We start from the raw sequence: 20,747 nt of genomic DNA, 5'->3' as shown, positions 1-20,747 counted from the left end.
TTGAAGTCAGTTATTTTTAAAGGTATAATTTATATACAGTATATTTTTTTTTTGAGAGAGAATTTTTTTTTAATATTTATTTATTTTTTTAGTTTTCGGTGGACACAACATCTTTATTTTTATATGTTGCTGAGGATTGAACCCAGTGCCCCGCGCATGCCAGGGAGGGTGCCCTGAAACTGCCTGGCTGACCAATGAGTTTATACCGCTTGAGCCACAACCCCAGCCCAGTATATTCTTTTTTAATATAAAAATTTAACATTATCATATATAAAATATATTAATTTTAATATAAAGTTCTATGATTTTGAAAATAGTCTTATAACCACCATTACAATCAAGATGTAGAACATTTTGTTCACCTACCCCAGATTTCCTTCTGCTCCTTTGTAGACAGTCCTCCTTCAACTCCTGGCAACTATTCATTAGCTTAAAATTTTTAGTATATAAAGGGGTCAGAGTCCCCCAAAATCTGAGAATTACTTGGATAAATGAATGCTAATATAGTGTTATATAGAGAGTAACAAATATTTTTTTCTAGTACCAGTCCTTGTAAAGAGGTAAAAATGATAGAATTCACATGAGTGTACCTGTTTATACTTTCCCTGGAAATGTGTTAGACTCCTTATTTCCTTTGACATTGTTGACTATTTTCAGTCCTCAGTACCTTGTCATTTTCATGATCAGAAAACAGTTTTCATTTGCATTTGTCAGGGTTACTAATGAGTTTATACTTCTTAGGTTTATTGAACACTTGTATTTCATGGCTGTAAGTTTCTTAATATCTTTTGACCATTTTTTTTCTATTGGGTTGTAGGTTGTTGTCTAATTGTATTAATTTTCTTTATGTATCATGGGTGGCTAATTGAATTTGTTTTCCTCCAAGACCTTTATTAAGCCTCTAGACTGTCTGTAATTTTGCTTATTTTCTTTATTTAGCCTTTCAGTTTTTCTGAGTTACTGAAATCCTTCAAGTGAATTCTTTTTGGCTTAAGTTTGTCATAGGTTTTTTTTTGTTTGTTTGTTTGATTTTTACTTGTAGCCAAGAACCCTGTATTTTATAGCCTCTATATTGAGGAGTATTGATATAAAGTGTTTAATACTGGTGATTATAGTGAGTGGCTTTGTTCTCATGATTTTAATGAGAATATTTTTAAAGTTTCATCAAATGTGATGTTTTACTGTAGGGTTTTAAGAGGCATAGTTAACAGTTTTATTTTAATCTTAACTTTCTAGGTTGTCCCTATATCTTTATCACCATCCTGGTGGAGAAGGTGACAAATTTTGTTAATGATCCCCCCCCCCCTGAAATCCATTGAGATGATCATTTGTATTGGTTTTTCTATTTAAAAATGTAATGGGCATGGTAGCTTAGGCTTGTAATCCCAGCAATTCTGGTGGCTAAGGCAGGAGGATTATAGGTTAAAGAATAGCTTGGGCAATTTACCAGGACCTGTCTCAAAATTAAAAAGAGCTAGCGATATAGTTCACTAGTAGAGCACCCTGGGGTCAATCACCATTACTAAAAGGGGAAAAAATGTAGTGAAAAGATATTCATAGATATTTAAAAAATGATGAACCATTCCTATATTTTAGGAATAAACTTTACTTGTTTGATGTATTTAGTTTTCAGGAATTTTGATTGCTAATACTTTATTTAAACTTTTTGTATTTATGTTTATAATGGGAATTTTCCCATCAAATCTTTTTCTACTTTGGGTACCAAGGTTATGCTGTTTTTGTAAAATAGATTGGGAAGCTTTCCACTATTTTATATTTATTATTTATTTTTAGCTCAAGATAGTTTATTTAATAGGCATTCCCTATACTTTTTTTTTTTTTTGGAGAGGGGGTGGTACTGGGGATTGAACCCAGTGATGCTTTATTATTGAGCCATGTTCCCACCCTTTTTTATTTTTTATTTTGAGACAGGGTCTCGATAAGTTGCTTAGGGCCTCATTGAGTTGCTGAGACTGGTTTTGAATTTGCGATCCTCCTCCATCAGCCTCCTGAGCTGCTGGGATTACAGGCATGCATGCACCACCATGCTTAGCTCATTACTTATTCCTAGGTATTTGTTTTAGTCAGCTTTTTCAATGCTGTGACCAAAAAATTTGACAAGAACAATTTTAGAGGAGGAAAGTTTATTTTTGCACTGATTGTTTCAGAGGTCTCAGTCCATAGATGTGTGACTCCATTCCTCAGGGACCAGGTGAGCCTGAATGGGAAGAGTATGGTGGAGGAAACTTTCACTCAGGACATGGCCACTAATAAGCAAATAGAGAGACTCCACTCTCCAAGGACAAAATATATACCCAAAGGCACTCCCAGTGACCCACTGCCTCCAGCCATACCACCCTATACCTGCCTAAAGTGACAGGTAGTTAATACTTATTAGGATTCATCATGGTGTAGGTTAAGACTCATAATCCAATTATTTCACCTCTAAGCTTTTTGTGTTCTTACACATGAGCTTTTGGGGAACAGTGTTTATATAAACCATAAACAGTATTCAATAGACTTAAAATATGAAGCTGTTTCTTGGTCCATTTTAATGAGTGAATCTTTTTTTTTTTTTATAAAAAAATTCAGTCTTAAGTCATTTTTGGCAATTTACATTTCTCTCAGGAATCATTTGTTTCCTTTAAATTTTGAAGTGTATTGGAGTAAATGTGAACATTATTTCTAGAAAATTTCTCTGGATTTGTTAGTAGTTGATTCTTTAAAATTTTTTTTAATGTATATATATTTTTAGCTGTAGTAGGACACAATACCTTTATTTTATTTATTTATTTTTTTATGTGGTGCTGTGGATGGTACCCAGCGCCTTGCATGTGCTAGGTGAGCGTTCTACCGCAGAGCCACAACAACCCCAGTCCCTAGTAGTTGATTCTTAAATGTTATACACTTTAATTTGACTCTTCTGGATCTTTTTTTCTTATGTCCAGTGATAAATTTTTATAGCCTCTGATTTACCTTTTTTTTCTTCTAACTCATTTAGATTAAGATATGTTTGTCCAGATTCTTGTTGGTAGCAGCAAGTAGCTTATATGCTCTCTTTATATGTGGTCAGCTAGACTTTTTCATATTTAGAACTGAAGAGTGGATATGTGGTACTTCCAGTCCAATGCCTAGTTTCTCTTAGTTTTACTTAGTATATATATATATACACTCTGCTTAACTGGCAACTTTTCTTATCCCCCAGAGACTGATTGTCTAGAACTCAGATCTATAGTAGTATAATAAATCTACAGTTCATGTATGTGCTGCTCTCAGGATTCTTATCTCTACACTTTCAAACATGTTACTTTTTGAGACTTAATTTTGAAATATTTTCTATCTTTGCTAATACCTCACTCCCCAATTTTTTATCCTTTATATCTTATCATTGTAGTTTCTGCCTAGAGCATAAAAATGCTAGTGGAGGCTAGAAGGAAAAGGGGATTAACTCTTTATACCTGAGGTTTGGAGACGGTTATACCTCGTATTTGGTTTAGATTTTGAAGTGTATTGGAGTAAATGAAATGAAAGATAATTCTCCCATTTCTCCACTGTGTGATTTTTTAAAAAAATTAAAACAACATTTTTTTAGTTGTTGATAGAACTTTATTTTTCTTTGTTTATATGTGGTGCTGAGAATTGAACCCAGTGCCTCACACATGCTAGGTAAGTGCTCTACCACTGAGCCATCACCCCAGCCTCCATCCACTGCGTGATTTCTACTTCATAAACAAAGATGTAAAACACAGGGTATGAATTGGATTTTTTTCCCCTTAGTTTACCTCCATTTGTCTTAAAATCAACTATAGTTTTCCCTGAATTCTGGCATTTGATTTTCAGCTCCCCCAGTCCCTTTATCTCCTGGGCATTTTATTAGGAAGTTGTAATATGCTGCTTAGGGAGTACTAGTGAGAAGCCATTTTTTTACATTACCAACTTAATCTATTTTATCTTACATTTAAAATCAGTCTTTTTTCTTGTTAAATCTTCATTAAAATAAACATTTCTTCAAGCCCATATTCATATACAATTGCCATCTACTATGACTTCTGAAAACAATCTACAATTATTTCTTCTATGCATGAAATCTATTATTGCACTCTACATTCTCTCAACATTTTGCCAACCTCTCTTAAATCCTATATAGTTCAGTTAAACAAATTCTATATAGTACAGTTTTTGAAACTGTACTATACTATATTTATCAGGCTCTATATTAGATGTTGAGGATGCCAGAATAAAGGCTGCTCTTTTTTTTTTAATTTGTTGAAAGCTACTCTTACAATCCTAAAGAAACCCAACTGCTCATTCTTCTTGCTTTTTTGGACAGTGTCTCATAAGATTGAACTGTTGTTCTTATGTAGTAGAAATAGTTATCATTGGTTTTGTATACTGCAGAATATTTCTGTATAATTCTAATCGTCATACATTTCTGTAATATGGGTATCACTGAACTCAAGGGTACTCAACCACTGAGCCACATCCCCAGCCCTTTTTTTTTAAATATTTTATTTAGAGACAGAGTCTCACTGAGTTGCTTAGTGCCTTGCTATGTTGCTGAGGCTGTTTTTGAACTCGTGATCCTCCCACCTCAGCCTCCCAAGCCACTGGAATTACAGGCATGAGCTACCACACCCTGCTTAGAACTAGTTCTTGACTCCAGATTTGGCTAATTCTAAACTTTCTAAACCATCTGTGTTCTCTCTTTGCAGGCCCAGTGTTCCTGGTTTCTTAATATTTACAATTTAGCAATGAACTGTCTTTTGACATGTTATTAATCATGGGAGTTATTTTCTCCCATGATTTCTGTCACTTCCACATCACAAACCAGGTTCTTATTTGTTTTAGGAACTAAATTGAGGGAAAAAGCTTGTCATAGTTCCATTCTCTAATTGGTGGGAAATGAAAGGGCTAATAAGTTAAAAATTTATTACTCTGGGCATTTTGGACAGATGGCAGTGCTTGTGACAACACAATTTTGCCATCTTTGTGAACCCCTTATAAAGAAGCCATGCATGGTGTTGTATGTCTATAATTCCAGAGGCTCAGGAGGCTGAGACAGGAGGATTGTGGGTTCAAAGCCAGCTTCAGCAATGGCAAGGCACTAAGCAACTCAGTGAGACTCTGTCTCTAGATAAAATATAAAAAATAGGGCTGGGGATGTGGCTCAGTGGTTGAGTGCCCCTGAGTTCAATCTCTGGTACCAAAAAAAAAAAATATTTATATATATATATATACACACACACACACACACACACACATACTTATATGTGTATATACATATATATTTATAATTTTAAAATTATATTTTGATAATTATGCATTTATATATACACATATACATTTTAAAATATGTATTTTAAATTATATATATTTATTAGTACAAAAGTTAAAAAGGTACAGACCAATGAATTTTCAAAATTAGTACATCTATGTAATCAATACCCAGATAGTAATAGACCATTCACAATCTTCAAGAAGCTTCCTTTATTATATGATTAAAAAAAATGTAATAGTTGCTACCAGTATGTAGGAAGGGATGTCTCAGAAATGGCAGTTCATAATTTACTTTTGTAAATTTAGAGATTATGCTTGAATATATTTAATATTTTTTTGAGTGATCTGAGATAAAACGCTGGCCAGTGAATTTTTTTAAGAATTTCTTTTTTAGTTATAAATGGACATAATACGTTTATTTTGTTTATTTTTTTTATGAGGTGCTGAGGATCAACCCAGTGCCTCACACATGCTAGACGAGTGCTCTTCCCCTGAGCCTCAGTCCCAGCCCCCAGTCAGTGAGTTTTTTGGTAGAAAGATCTCATAAAGCTAGTCAGGAGGCCAGTGTCTAGTTTAAACTCTTCCATTAATGGACCAAGTAGTCCTAAGAACTTAAAACTCAGTATTTTATTTGTGCAATGAATGTGCAGTACTAGAATATCTAACTGAGGAGTTTCCTCTCTACAGGGTTCTCAGTTTGGGCTGTAAAGAGCTTTTCCTCCAAGTTAGTAAATTTAAATACTTTTAGCTTATTCTTTGGTTCCCCAGAGTGGTAATTGCTTTCTGCAGCTGATACCTATGTAATAATATTTACCTTTTGCCTTTCAACCACTTATGAAGCAAGTTTATATCTATACTGTAATATTAACTTCTCTCTATTAAAATGACTGTGTATTTTCTATCTATTGACTGGACCTCTGACTGATGATAGAAATCCAGGAGGAGTGGAATTTAATGTCCCACTTTCTGGTTTGCATACTTTAAAAAATTTTTTTTTAGTTGTAGATAAATATGATATCTTTATTTTATTTATTTTTATGTGGTTCTGAGGATTGAACCCAGTGCTTCACATGGTAGGCAAGTTCTCTACCTCTGAGCTATAACCCCAGCTCTGCATATATCTTTTAAAGATATCTAAAGTACTTGGTATATCTTGATTATCAGATTTATTCAGTAGAATGTCATCAGTATTGTAGGCAAGTTTGGACTCACAGTATGATTAAAATCTCAATGTTGGAGTATAGGAGAGTTAGCATAGGCTTGAAGCAAGAATATGATAGTTTAACAAAATGGAGTGCTGCTGCTGCTGCTGCTGCTGCTGCTTCTTCTTAAATTGTTGTTTGTTTTTTACAAATTAATATGGAGAAAAAAGCATTTGCTTAGTAGGTGTCATGGTTTGAATACAAGGTGTCCCCCTAAAACTCCTGTGTTAATGCAGGAGTATTTGGAGGTGAAATGATGAGATTGTGAGAGCTGTAATCTAATCATTCCATTCTAGTTTGAATGGACTAACTGTAGGGAGATGGAGCATGGCTGGAGAAGATGGGTCCCTGGGGTCAAGCCCTGAAAGGGTGCATCTTCTCTGAGGGGACCCTTCTCTACCACTTCCTTGTTAGCAGTGAGCAGAGAAGCTTCCTTCCACTGTGTCCCCTCCACCATAATGTTCTGCCTTGCTTTGGACCCAGTAAAATCATGAGCCAAAATAAGCTTTTACTTCTCTGAGTAAATACTTGTTCTTGTCAAGTATTTTGGTCACAGCCGTGAAAAGCTGACTAATGTACTAGGTTATGAGTTGTTAATTTGCTCTGGTAAAAACACTTCATCTTAAATACAGCCATTCACCAGGTCCATCTGTTTGATGTGGTCCAAAAAGGCCAGTTAAGCAAATCATCACCTTTTCATCTTTTGAGTCTGTTTATGGCACTTATATCTGTGGTATTTTTTTCATTTACTTTGTTGGCAAGAAGAGGAATCTCTATAGTTTCTGGTTGATCCTTTCTACCATAATGATTCTTACTCCACAGCTCAGAGAATCAATTTGGGGACTGAGCCAGTTGCCAAATATAACCATTCTAGATGTGCATTAATGAACTGGGGAAAATAACCAGAGGGTGGATCTTTGTATTTACTTGTCTCAGTGTGACTCAAACTTGATCTAAAAAAACTCCTTGAATTTTGTCACAGATAGTCTGTAAACCTTTGTTGCTTCCATGATTATTTTTAATAATTCTAATGAAAAAGCATTATGAGGAATGTGATATATTATTTTATTCATTTTTCTTTTTTTATATTGATTTTTTAAATTTGTAGAATAGTCTCACAAAAGTAGAACTGTTCAAGGTACATGCATTTAATCAATACTGCCAGTTTCTTTTTCTTTTTTTTCCAGATTCTAGAACAATCTGCTTGCTTACTCCAGATCTTATCAATTTTATTTTGTTTTATGCCAAGCAGAGGTGGAAAATGGTTTTCTAAAATTTTAATTTGCATTTTTACCACTTTCTCCTAAAATGCTAGGTTAATGGTCAAGGTTCTTTCTTGGACACTGACCTTTATGGTAACTTTTCTCTCTTTTTAAGGAGATAAATCTATAACTGGAAAAGGATAAAGCAAAGTATTAGTAATACACAGTTTAAAAATACTAAACATCTGGAGTTAAAATTTATGCAGGCTAGAACATTCTTGTGCTTCTTTCTGGAAATCATACTAACCACTAGCAAGCTGGATGTTAAATATTTAAAAAATAGCTACAGTGAAACTAGTTCTTAAGAATAGGGTTTTACTTTCAAGCTAAATTAGACTGAGTCCAAGAAATTAAAAAAGTCATGTTTGTCATACATAAAAACTATCTTTCTAAAATTTGTTACAAGTAAGTTAATAGGACTATTGTAAACATAATCTAATGATTTTATTTTGGCTATAATTTTGGAATTTTGTAGATTTTAAGTGAGTTTACAGAAATAGTTTGGAACTTCATATTTAGCTTCCATTTTATAATGAAAATAGTCTTATTGAAACACAACCTCATTCATTCATTTATATATTATCTATGATTGCTTTCATAGTATAACTGCAGAGGTAAATGATTAAATAGAGACTGTCTGGCCCACAAAGTGAAAATATTATTATCTATCCCATTATAGAAAAAGTTTTCCAGATCCTGGTTTAGTTGGTTAGGGTGAAAAACTCAGGTTCCCCCTGTGATCCTCATAGGCCCTAACTACAGCCATGCATTGTGTAGCTCCCCTTTAAATCCCTGATCCCTTTTACCCTGCTCCAGTCACACAGCTTCCTCCTTGCTGCTCCTTTAGTACCAGAAGTAGCTGGCGTGGGGGTGGGGGGGTGGGGGAGGAGCAGGATTTATTCTTCCCTTACTTTTTCACTTAATGGAAGTATTTTGATATTAAAGTCCATATGTGGTTATTTGTGTTTTCAACATCTTAGATTTGGTACTTAGATTTGGGTCTTCAGTACTTAGATTTGGGTCTCCATGTGATAACTTTTGCTAGGAGTTTTGGGAAAAATGGTTCTATTGACAGCATATTTCAAACATCTTTATTCAAGTTAGGACAAAAATTTTTTTTTCTCTTTTAAAGATCATTATGTTAAAAATAACTTGAACAGAATGTTTTTCACTGAAATAATATTGAAAACTGTGCAAGTAGGACTACGTGAGGAGGCCACCTCATCTATTCTTTTCCTGATTCTTTTTTTTTTCCCAAATGAAATCTTAGTTTCATTTATTTAAGGCTATTAGGTTCATGAGTATTCTTTCACTATCATCTTATCCAAAGCAATATGCAGCTTAAAAATAGTAAACATCTGGAGTTAAAATTTATGCAAGCTAGAACATTCTTGTGCTCCTCTCTGGATATCATAATAACCATTAGCAAGCCTGATGTTAAATATTTTAAAATTTAAAATTTTAAACCAACAAATGGTTCTGGGAAAACTGGAAGCATATCCTAGTCTTTCAGTAAGAACTCAATAGAATTGTATTTTGGGCTTAGAGAACTGAGCCTGAAGGTTTCATTTACCTACCTCCTTTCTCTGTTGTAATGATGAATCTGCTGAATAGAGAAATAAGTGAGCAGAGTAAGCAGCCATGTACTAGGTATAAAAATGTATTTTATATATATTCTCTCATTTTAAATCCTCACAAGGTATGTATTATTTCTATTTTATAAACAATGAAATTTAATTTGAGTGAGATTGAGGCCAATCCAGAGGTTATGAAACTGATAAGCAGTCATAATTATTTGTCTGGCTTTTGACAGTCCTTGGTAAGGGAGATTAATGGCAGTAGAATTTTAATGCTTAAACTCTTTGTTATATTTCATATGTATTTTTCCATCATATGATAAACGTTCTATATTAGTACCTATTTCACACTAAAATGTCATAGAGTCTCAGGATTAACAATTTTATAATGGAGATGTGATTTGTGAAAAAAAATGTATCTTAAGAAGAATGAATAAAATAAGTGAATGTTGAGGGAAAAGGAAAGTTTTCTTTTCTTTTTTTTTTTTTTTTTTTTGGGTACCGGCATACTGGGCCACTGAGCCACATCCCAGCCCTATTTTGTATTTCATTTAGAGACAGGGTTTCACTGAGTTGCTTAGCACCTCACTTTTGCTGAGGCTGGCTTTGAACTTGAGATCCTCCTGCCTCAGCCTCCTGAACCGCTGGGATTATAGGTGTATGCCACCACACACAGCTAGCAAAGTTATTTTGGTGGACTTAATAAGAAATTAATATTTTATGATTAAATATTTTTTGTGTAAAAGTGTTTAATAAATTTTATTTGGATTGGTTTTAATGGCCAAAGGAGAGGTAGGTGTATTTGGGTTTGGCTTAGCCAGTGAGTGATAGTGTTAGAATAGTATCAGAATAGTACTAAGGAATGCAGAAGAGACAGCAGTCAGTATTCCAATTGTGTTTTTCAGAACTAATCAGTTACCTTGTGAATGTGTTTTCATTGTGACTGCTGTGTTATTTGAGTCCTTTATAGCTCTCACTTAGAGTTTCTATTTTATGAATACAGCTCCATGCTAACCAGGTTATACCTGAGAGAGAGAGAAAAGCAGACATGCGTACTACACATGCATGAGGTGGAGGAAGTGGGGACAGATGGAAGGGGGAGGAAGAGTGTATGTGTGTAAATAAACATAGAAGTTGTCTAGAAATAGTCACCGTTCAGCAGAGGTGTGTGACTGAATTGTAGGAGTCGAGAGGAAGGGTCATTTTTTTTTTTTTTTTTAATTTACTTCTGTGATAGTAGCTGGTACTTTTGCTTACTATGTGCCAGGCTCCATTCCAAGTACTTGAAATGTACTCATTTCTAGTTAATCCTTACAACAATGCTCTGAGGTGAGTTACTTTTTTCCTTTTCTCTGTTTTGATGGAGTGTGTGTATGTGTGTGTGTGTGTGTGTATGAGTGAGAAACAAAGAGTTATTAATACAAAGAGTAAGTTTGTTTCTGAGCAGTTAAGATCCAGTCCACATTCTTAAGCACACTGTATTGCCTTTCAGCCTGAGGTAGCTCAGTATGGCATTGTTCATTGTTCAGCTAGTGCTCATTAACCAAAAGGAGAAGATCAAAGGTCGTATTCATTTATTGTGTTGACCAGTATGACAGTCATTCACGCCTGCATGGGACAGTACTGAATGGTGCCGATACACATACTCAGATAAATATCTAAAATGTGTGTATGTGTGTGTGTGTGTGTAGGGATGTATATGATTTAGTGGTAGCATATCTTATGTAGGGGTTTGTCTCTAAAAGCAGCATGACCATGTAACATCAAAATAGCTCTTTTCCAGCAATAGTAACAAAAACAGCATGATATTGGCACCAAAATAGACTGGTAGGCCAATGGTATAGAATAGAGGACACAGAGACTAACCCAAATAATTACAGTTGTCTTATATTAGACAAAGGTGCCAAAAACATACATTGGAGAAAAGATAGCCTCTTCAACAAATGGTTCTGGGGAAACTGGAAATCCATATGTAACAAAATGAAATTAAACCTTATCTCTCACCATGCACAAAACTCAACTCAAAGTAGATCCAAGGACTTAGGAATAACCCAGAGACACTGCGCCTATTAGAAGAAAAAGTAGGCCCAAATCTCTATCATGTTGGATTAGGCCCCAGTTTCTGTAATAAGACTCCTATAGCACAAGAATTAAAACCAAGAATCGATAAATGGGATGGATTCAAACCAAAAAGCTTATTCTCAGCAAAGGAAACAATCAGCGAGGTGAATAAGAGAGCCTACATCTTGGGAGCAAATTTTTACCACTCGCACAATAGATAGAACACTAATTTCTAGGGTATATAAAGAACTCAAAAAGCTAAACCCCTCAAAAAACAAATAGCCCAATCAATAAATGGGCCAAGGAACTCAACAGACACCTCTCAGAAGATTATATACAATCAGTCAAAAAATATATGAAAAAATGTTCATCATCACTAGCAATTAGAGAAATGAAATCAAAACTACTCTAAGTTTCATCTCACTCCTGTCAGAATGGCAGCTATTAAGAATACAAACAATAAGTGTTGGCAAAGATGTGGGGAAAAAGGCACACTCATACATTGCTGGTGGGACTGCAAATTGGTTCAGCCAATATGGAAAGCAGTATGGAGATTCCTTGGAAAACTGGGCATGGAACCACCATTTGACCTAGCTATCCTGCTCCTTGATCTATACCGAACGGACTTAAAAACAGCATACTTTAGGGACACAGCCACATCAGCAGCACAATTCACAGTTGCTAAACTGTGGAGCCAACCTAGATATGCCCCTCAGTAGATGAATGGGTAAAGAAAAGTGGCATATAAACACAATGGAATATTACTCAGCAATAAAAGAATAAAATCATGGCATTTGCAGGTAAATGGATGGGGATGGAGAAGATAATGCTAAGTGAATTAGCCAATCCCAAGAAACCAAATGCTGAATATTCTCTCTGATATAAGGAGGCTGATTTATAGTGAGGTTGTGAGGGGCAGCATGGGAGGATTAGATGAACTCTAGATAGGGCAAAGGGTGTCAGGGGAAAGGAGGGCATATGGGGCTAAAAAAGATGGTGGAATGAGATGGATTTCACTATCCTAAGTACATGTATAGGGCTGGGGAGATAGCTCATTTGGTAGAGTGCTTGCCTTACATGCACAAGGCCCTGGGTTTGATCCCCAGCACCAAAACAAACAAACAACCCCCCCAAAACTAAGTACATGTATGAAGATATGAATGCTGTGAATATACTTATATACAACCAGAGATATGAAAAACTGCTCTATATGTGTAATATGAATTGTAATTCATTCTGCTGTCATATATATATAACAATACAAAAAAAAAAAAAACAGGCAATCAACTTGCTTAGACTTTTGTTAGAGGCTTTGTCTCATTCTTTGTGAGTGGCAATTTCAATCTCAGTTCATTTAATTTCTTTTTAAGACTCTGAGTTTGTTGTATGTAGGTGTCCTTTGAGGCTACCCTGAGACTTGTATGGGATTCATACACACAAGTAGAGGATTCAGTTTGTGGTTCTCTTTCCTCCAAAAGTTCCTCCCACCTCCATCTCCAGGTATGACTGTTATGCTCCTTTCCCTGGTTCTCTTTCTGCTGTACTATTTTACGACTGTGGCTCACTCTCAGGGCAAGTGCCCCTCTGCCAAACGTGCATACAAAGGGGCACTCAGCCATGTGCTAATGGATTCTACTTATATGGACTCCTTTTTTTATTTTGAAAAATCCTGGCCACATTCTATTTTTTGGAATTGTGGGTTGCACTATTTTCATTTTTATTTCTGAGCACATGAATTTATCAATTCCCATACTTGTTAAACACAAGTATGTTGATGTTATTCTTCTGAATGCATTGTATACATTTTGGTTGATTGTCTTGATTACTAATGTTGAAGACTTTCTTTTTTTGGTATGTTTCTACCTACTTATGGTTCTGTTTTGTGACTTGCCCATTTTTCTTTTGTTTGTTGACTTTTCCTCATAATTAGTTGTCATTTGCCTTATGTATGTTGAAAAATATTTTATTCCAGTCTTTTGTCACATAAAAGTCTTAATTTTTTATTTTTTTGAGCAGTACTAGGGATTGAACCCAGACAGTCGATCATTGAGCTATATCTCCAGCCCCTTTTAGTTATTTATTTTAAAAATTTGAGACAGGGTCTCAACAAGTTCTCTAGGATGGCCTTGAACTTGTGATCCCTGTTCCTCAGTCTCCTATATAACTGGGATTACAAGAATGTGCCATGAAGTTTGATGTCTTATCTATAAATCATGGCTTTATTCAGATTAAATACTTTTGTTTCTCTGCCTGCATTGCTTGATTAAAAAAAAAAAATCAGTAATGTTGAATTTTTGTGAAGCACCTTTTTCTGTCTAAAGGAGTGACCATAATAATTTCCTTGTGTAATGAATGAGGATTAATGAATTTCTAAATACTGAACTTTCCTTTAATTCTTTGGATAAAATCAAAATCAATTTGACCATGATTTATTATCTTTTTAAAAAACTGTTAGCCGAACGTGGTGGCGCATACCTGATGGCTCAGGAGGCTGAGGTGGGAGGATGGCAAGTTCAAATTTTATAAATTGCTTCTATTTTCTGGATGGGTTTACTTTTTTTGGTATGGTTTTTTTTTTTTTTTTGATAATTTCAAATTTACAGAAAATTTTGAAATTTTCAACCAATTTAGANAAAAAAAAAAAAAAAAAAAAAAAGAAACTCCTATGTACACTTTAGTCAAATTAATCTACTGCTTACATTTGGTGCTGGGGATCCAAGTAGGGCCTCACACGAGTCAGGCAAGTCTTCTGTTGCTGAGTTCCATTGCTTCAGACCCTAGTTTTTTTCTCTCTTATGATATTTAATCTGGAACATGTCATTGGCCTTTTTATTGTTTTTCTTGACATTTTAATTGTATAGGTCAGTTTTTGTTTTTTGTTAGTTTTTTTCTTTTTAATTCAGAAGAGTCCTCAACTTCGGTTTGTTTGGTTAGATAAATTCATTGCTTATTTTTGCTAGTAAAATGAAATACCACAGAAGTGATGGTATGTTCTCAGTGCATCATATCTGGAGTCACCTGATGTTGTTTACATTGATGGCTGAAAGGCTTCTCCACTCTAAATTTATTACTTCCTTCAGTAATTAGTAAGTATTTTGTTAGGATTTATTTTGAGATGGTGTTAATATCTGCTCATCATAAACTGTTCACCTTTGGGTTTATTATTCTTGTTTCTTGCTTGTCATGTTGAAAGCTTAGTTTGTTTACTTCAGCCTCATATTTTCTAAAGTACTTAAGATTATAAACTTGTTTTTTTTTTGGGGGGGGGATCCTGGGGATTGAACCCAGGGCCTTGTGTGTGTGAGGCAAGCACTCTACCAACTGAGCTATATCCCCAGCCCTAAGATTATAAACTTAATACATAATTTGACTTATGGTCTGGGAATACTTATAGTAGGATTTGGAATGAAAGGAGACTAAATCATCTATTACCAGGAAGCTGGCAGTAAGAACCTGAACAGAGAATTTAAAAGTGCCCAAAATCAATCATTTTAAAAAATGTGTTCAGTCTTGCATTAAAGAACAAGTGATATGGTTTTTAATGGTTTAATGGTTGTAATTGGCACAACTATGAACAGTAATAAGTTGCTGAAAATAATGAATTTAAGAAGTTTATTTCTTTAGTGCATTGCGTACTTGGGGCTTATTTAATATACAACTATCTCAGACCATGTTTTGCCTTTACCATTTCAGGAGCAGTGGAAGGGGCATGGAAGAATCCTTTTTCAAGCTGGTTTTCTGCAATGCTCCACTGCTTTGGTGGAGGAATTTTATCATGTATACTTCTTGCAGAGCCTCCACTGAGGTTTTTTGCAAATCACACTAATGTTTTACTGGCATCTTCAATCTGGTAAGCTATCATTATGGTAAACTATGAGACATTCTAAAAATTGTTTTGTAAATTGCTAGTAAAATGAAATTTTTTTCTTTAAAAAGTATTTTATCTTCTTGGAAAGTTATGTACAAGGAAGAAACCCAAATAATTCCAAATGTTTAAGCACCTGCTGTCTCTTTCTTGCCTTTCTCTCCCCTTATTTTTTCTTTTCTTTTCTTTTTTTATATATTTTTTTTTAGTTTTCGATGGACACAGTACTTTTATTTATTTTTATGTGGTGCTGAGGATCGAACCCAGTGCCTCCCACATGCGAGTCAAGCGCTCTGTCACTGAGTCACAATCCCAGCCCCTCCCCTTATTTTTTCCTAGAGGCAATTATTACCACCATAGTCTTATGCATTTAGCTTTTCAGACATGAAAGAGGATTAAATATTTGGCCCCAAACAGTTTCATCTTATGAGCTCAACTTATACATCCAGAATTACCACACACAGAATTAGAATACAATAAAAGTCAATAAATGTCATGAATGTAACCAAACAAAAAAGATTCAAATGACTCAATATATAATTGTCCTTTGTCATACTTTTTGTTGGGTTATTTAGAACCTTATGAGATCTTTAACATTAATTTTTAGTTGTGAAATGAAGTAAAATGTTGCTAGGAATTGCTTTGGCTTCTTGTAACTCCAAATTCAGGTATGCTTTAGAGAATTGATCCATTAAGTTAAAAAATAGGTATACTACAAATCAGTGAACTTTGTTCTGTTGAAAGCCAAAACTGTGCTTCTATTAAAAACCACATCAGGTTAAATATATAAGATGTTAGGAACACTTAAGATTTCATTTTTATTATGATAATTTGTAAATGATTGTTTTACTAGTTCTGAAGGGGATATTATAAATAATAGTAGCAATAATAAAAAGTAAAATGAGGGAACTTGTGGCAGGAGAAACTTGAAAGGGTATAATAATACACTTGATAGTTTTGAATACTGACTTGTTACTATATGTCAGCTAAATTCTTTATATTCATTTTCATATTATATTATAGGAGTCCCCTGAGTTAGTTTTTATTCTTATGCCCATTTGACAACTGAGAAAACTGAAATAAAGAAATGTTGCTATAACTTTCATATCTAGTAAGTGACTGAGTTAGAATCAAATTAAAAAATTTGACTTCAGAACCTTCAAACTTGATAGGCCCTCGCTCGCGCGCGCTCTCACTCGCTCTCTCTCTCTCTCTCTTTCATGAAGCTGTGATGGAACCAAGACCTCACTCATGCTAGGCAGGCTCTCTGCTGCTGAACTACATCCCCAGTCCTCTCATAAATTTGTTAACAATCTCCTAAATATAGTCTTTTCCATTTGCTTTTTGTTTTAAAAAACTTTTCAAGGATTTTATTTCTACAGTGATATTTTAAAATGATATTAGCATTTTAGAAAAATTCTTTTTATGTGTGTAGATGTTGAAATTATATAAAAAGTAAGATATCCAGAATCTGACACTCACCATCACTTATACTTCTATTTCTGTTGTACTAATCACCAATACTTCTTGCCTGGATAGTTGAAGTAGCTTCTTAAGGGGTCTTGCTGCTCTATTCATTATCTCTCTTTTTTTTTTTAATTTATTTTTTAGTTTTCGGTGGACACAACGTCTTTATTTTTATTTTTATGTGGTGCTGAGGATCGAACCCAGTGCCTCGCGCATGCCAGGCAGTCATGTTACTGCTTGAGCCACATCCCCAGCCCTATTCATTATCTCTTGAGTCTGTTCTTCATGCAGCAGATGAAATGAATTGTTTTAAAATAAATTGGAACATGTTACCCTTATGCTAGAGTTTCTTACCTTATGAAGAACAAAATTCTAAGCTCTTACCATAACCTATAAATCCCTACAAAACCTTTCTTCTACTCTTTAATGTAATGTCTTACCACTGTAACTCTTGTTCACTAATTCTTGGACATATAAGATATTTTTCTTCCTTAGTGCCTTTGAACTTGCTTTCTTCTCCCTGTAATGTTATTTTCCCAGAAGACTCATAGTTTATTAGAGAGGTCTTTCACCATCCTTCTCTATTTTTCTTCCTAGAGTTATTACTGCTTGACATATTAACCGTTGACTTTTTATGTTGCTGTAATTCCACTAGAATAACAAACAGCTTATTAGACCAAGAACTTTGTTTTGTTAACTGTGTACCAAGTAATATTCTGCTTTCAGTAAATACATTGCTAAAGGAGTAGATTGCTATGTACTGTCATGAGCAATTTCTGAAATTGAGTACCAAGGAATTACAGATCTTGATTAATTGATCTCTTAAATGAAGTGAAATTGCATGTCTATAAATGTATGATTTCTTGGCTTAAACTAAGACATATGTTAGAAATGGAAAATGAGAAATGCATTTTTATAATGAATTAATAACATATTCATTAACCTCAGATCTTTTATTATTCCCATTTTATGTAAGAGGAAGTTGAGGCTTAAAGAGTTGGTATAAAGTCTGAATTTCAACTCAGGCATTTAGATTATGGTCTTTATAGAGTTTTTTCTCTAAACAATCTTTATTAGTCTTTTCAGCTAATACAGAATAGGTAGAAAAATATTTCTAAAGTATATGTAAAATAGAAACAATTATGATGTAATAAATCTTGTGTATCCATTATTTAATTAAGAAAAAAATTGCCACTTAAATTTTTTTATATGAAGTGAACATTCAGAAAGCCACAAAGATGCATTGACATAGTAAATTATTATAGTGTATACCCTTGTAACCCCTACCCCAGTCAAGAGATTGTGCTTTGTCACTAATCATAGAAGTTCTTTCTGTGTGTTTTATTCCAATCACAACCTCTTTCCCACCTTAAATAACCATTATAATAACACATCCTTACTTCTATGGGAATCACGTTTCATATTTTTATAATTTTATCACCACTGTTCATTCCTTGATATATTATAGTTTAGTTATTTATAGGTTCAGATTGTCTGATTTGATCTCTTTTGTGATATTTACAGTGTTTTACACTTAATGCTTGTAACAGTAAATTGGGAATTGTAAAATGGCAATGATCTAATTTTATCTTTTCTTTTTATTTATTTATTTATTTAAAATTTTTTTTTGTAGTTGTACACAATACCTTTATTTTATTTTTTTATTTAAATGTTGTGCTGAGGATCGAACCCACACTGCACACATACTAGGCGAGTGCTCTACTGCTGAGCCAGAACCACAGCCCCCTTCTTTTTATTTTTTAAAATATTTTTTAACTTGTAGATGAACACAATACCTTTGTTTTATTTTTTATGTGGTGCTGAAGATTGAACTCAGTGCTTTCCACATGTGAGGCGAGCACTCTGCCACCGAACTACATCCCCAGCCCTCTTTTCTTTTTATTCATCAGTTAGAATATTATTCTAAACAGATACTTCTGACTTACCATCTACTATTTGGTAAAGCAGTTGTATAGTTCATATAAGAAAGGCAGGATAAATACTTTTTTCTTTTCCTTTACTAGTTTTCAGTATAATTAACCTATCCTCTGTCATCCTCCAAAGATGACCAGTTTAAAAAAACAATAATTATGAACTCATGATTCAAGCATATTTCATGAGTTTTAATTTTAATTTTTGTTTTAATTCTTTGGCCAGTGGGAGCCTCTTTAAATTGGCTCCTGAGACTTCGGATTAGCTTCCTTGCCTTTTGGTGTTATAAAATTCATCTTGCACTTTTCTTCTGGAATTTCTTTAAGAACCTCCAGTATCTTTTTAATGAGAAATGGCATTTCAAAACCATAATCTGAGCATTAGCGATCATCATTATTACTGAGTTCATCATTGGTTCTAGGCCACTACAGTGAACAGATAAGAAAAATAAAGACAAAATAACTTATGAGTTCATATTGATATTTCTGATCCAAATTCAAAACTATACAATTTTTATTTATCTTATCTCTATTACATACATATCTTCTTTCTTTGATATTAAGGATTTTGATTTTTAAAAGAATAGGACATGATAGAATTAAACTATTTTGACATTGCTTATTTATTCTGTTGTTTATTTGATTTTGTGTGGTGCTGAGGATCGAATCCAGGGCCTCACCCATCCAAGGCAAACACTCTAACACTGAGCTAGAACCCCAGCCCTCATTTTATTCTGTATTATGCACATGATAGTTTTAGAGTATAGTAGTACTGTCACCAATTTGGTTACTGGAAACTTTTTTTTTTATTAGAGCTTTATATTTATATATAATATTTGGGTTCCTTTTGACATACAAAGAATTTGATTTCAATCCCCATTACCCCCTCCTTAATTTCCTCCTTTTTTTTTTTCTCTCTTCTCACTCTTTTATTTATTTATTTTTGACTGGTACTTTCTACATATACATAGAGGAGATATACCGTTTGGTACATTTATATATGTATATATTATGGTTTTGTTAGATTCATTCCATATTTCTTTCCCTTATGCTTCCTTTTCTCTCTCCCTCTCATTTTCCTACTTTTAATCCACTGATCATCCCTGTATCTTTATGATATCCAATCCCCTCCCCCACTGCCTTTTCCCCCTTATTTTGCTTTAGCTTCCACATACAAGAGAAAACATTCAACCCTTGATTTTCTGAGTCTGACTTATTTCACTATGTATGATTTTCTCCATTTCTATCCATTTACTGGCAAATGTCACATTTCATTCTGATTTATGGCTGAGTAAAACTCCATTGTGTGTATACCACATTTTCTTGATCTGTTTATATATTGACAGGTATCTGGGTTGATTCCATAATTTGGCTATCGTGAATTGTGCTGCTACTAACATTGTATTGGCTGTTTCATTATAGTATGTTGATTTTAATTCTTGGATAAATACCAAGGAGTGGGATAGCTGGGTTATATGGTGATTCCATTTCTAGAATGGAATCTGCTTTTGAAAGTAGTTGTACTAATTTGCAGTACCAACAACAATATTTGAGTGTACCCTTTGCCTACATCCTCGCCAGCATTTATTATTATTCATATTCTTGATAATTGCTATTCTGACTGGTAGTATTTGTGGTTTGCATTTCCCTGATTGCTAGAGATGTTGAACGTTTTTTTCATATATATATATATTTTGGCCATTTGTGTTTCGTTTTGTTATTTTGTCCATTTAATGATTGGGTTATTTTATTTCATTTTTTTGTGTTCTTTATATATTTTAGAGATTAACCCTCTCTCAGAGGAGTAGTTGGCAAAGATTTTCTCCCAGTCTGTAGGCTCTCTCTTTGCTTTCTTTCTTTTGTTTTTTTTGGGGGGGCGGGTGTGGGTACCAGGATTGAACTCAGAACACTCAACCGTTGAGGCACATCCTTAGCCCTATTTTGCATTTTATTTAAAATCAGTGTCTTGGGGGCTGGGGATGTGGCTCAAGCGGTAGCGCGCTCGCCTGGCATGCGTGCGATCCGGGTTCGATCCTCAGCACCACATACAAACAAAGATGTTGTATCCGCCGAAAACTAAAAAATAAATATTAAAAAAAAAAATA

The 20,747-nt window shown here is 34.2% G+C and overlaps 1 protein-coding gene across 1 annotated transcript in view; it reads left to right on the top strand.

Annotated features, from left to right (window-relative positions):
* The window catches only part of Tmem38b (transmembrane protein 38B), a 56,980-nt gene that overhangs the window by 2,214 nt on the left and 34,019 nt on the right, over positions 1-20,747 (top strand). The window contains exon 2 of the mRNA XM_015492221.2: positions 15,073-15,229. Within this exon, the coding sequence (XP_015347707.1) occupies positions 15,073-15,229 (157 nt within the window). The remainder of the gene's footprint in view (positions 1-15,072; positions 15,230-20,747) is intronic.

This window comes from Marmota marmota, unplaced genomic scaffold (genome assembly GCF_001458135.2).
Source record: "Marmota marmota marmota unplaced genomic scaffold, marMar, whole genome shotgun sequence".
NCBI lineage: Eukaryota > Metazoa > Chordata > Mammalia > Rodentia > Sciuridae > Marmota > Marmota marmota.
This window is presented reverse-complemented; position numbering and strand designations above follow the sequence as displayed.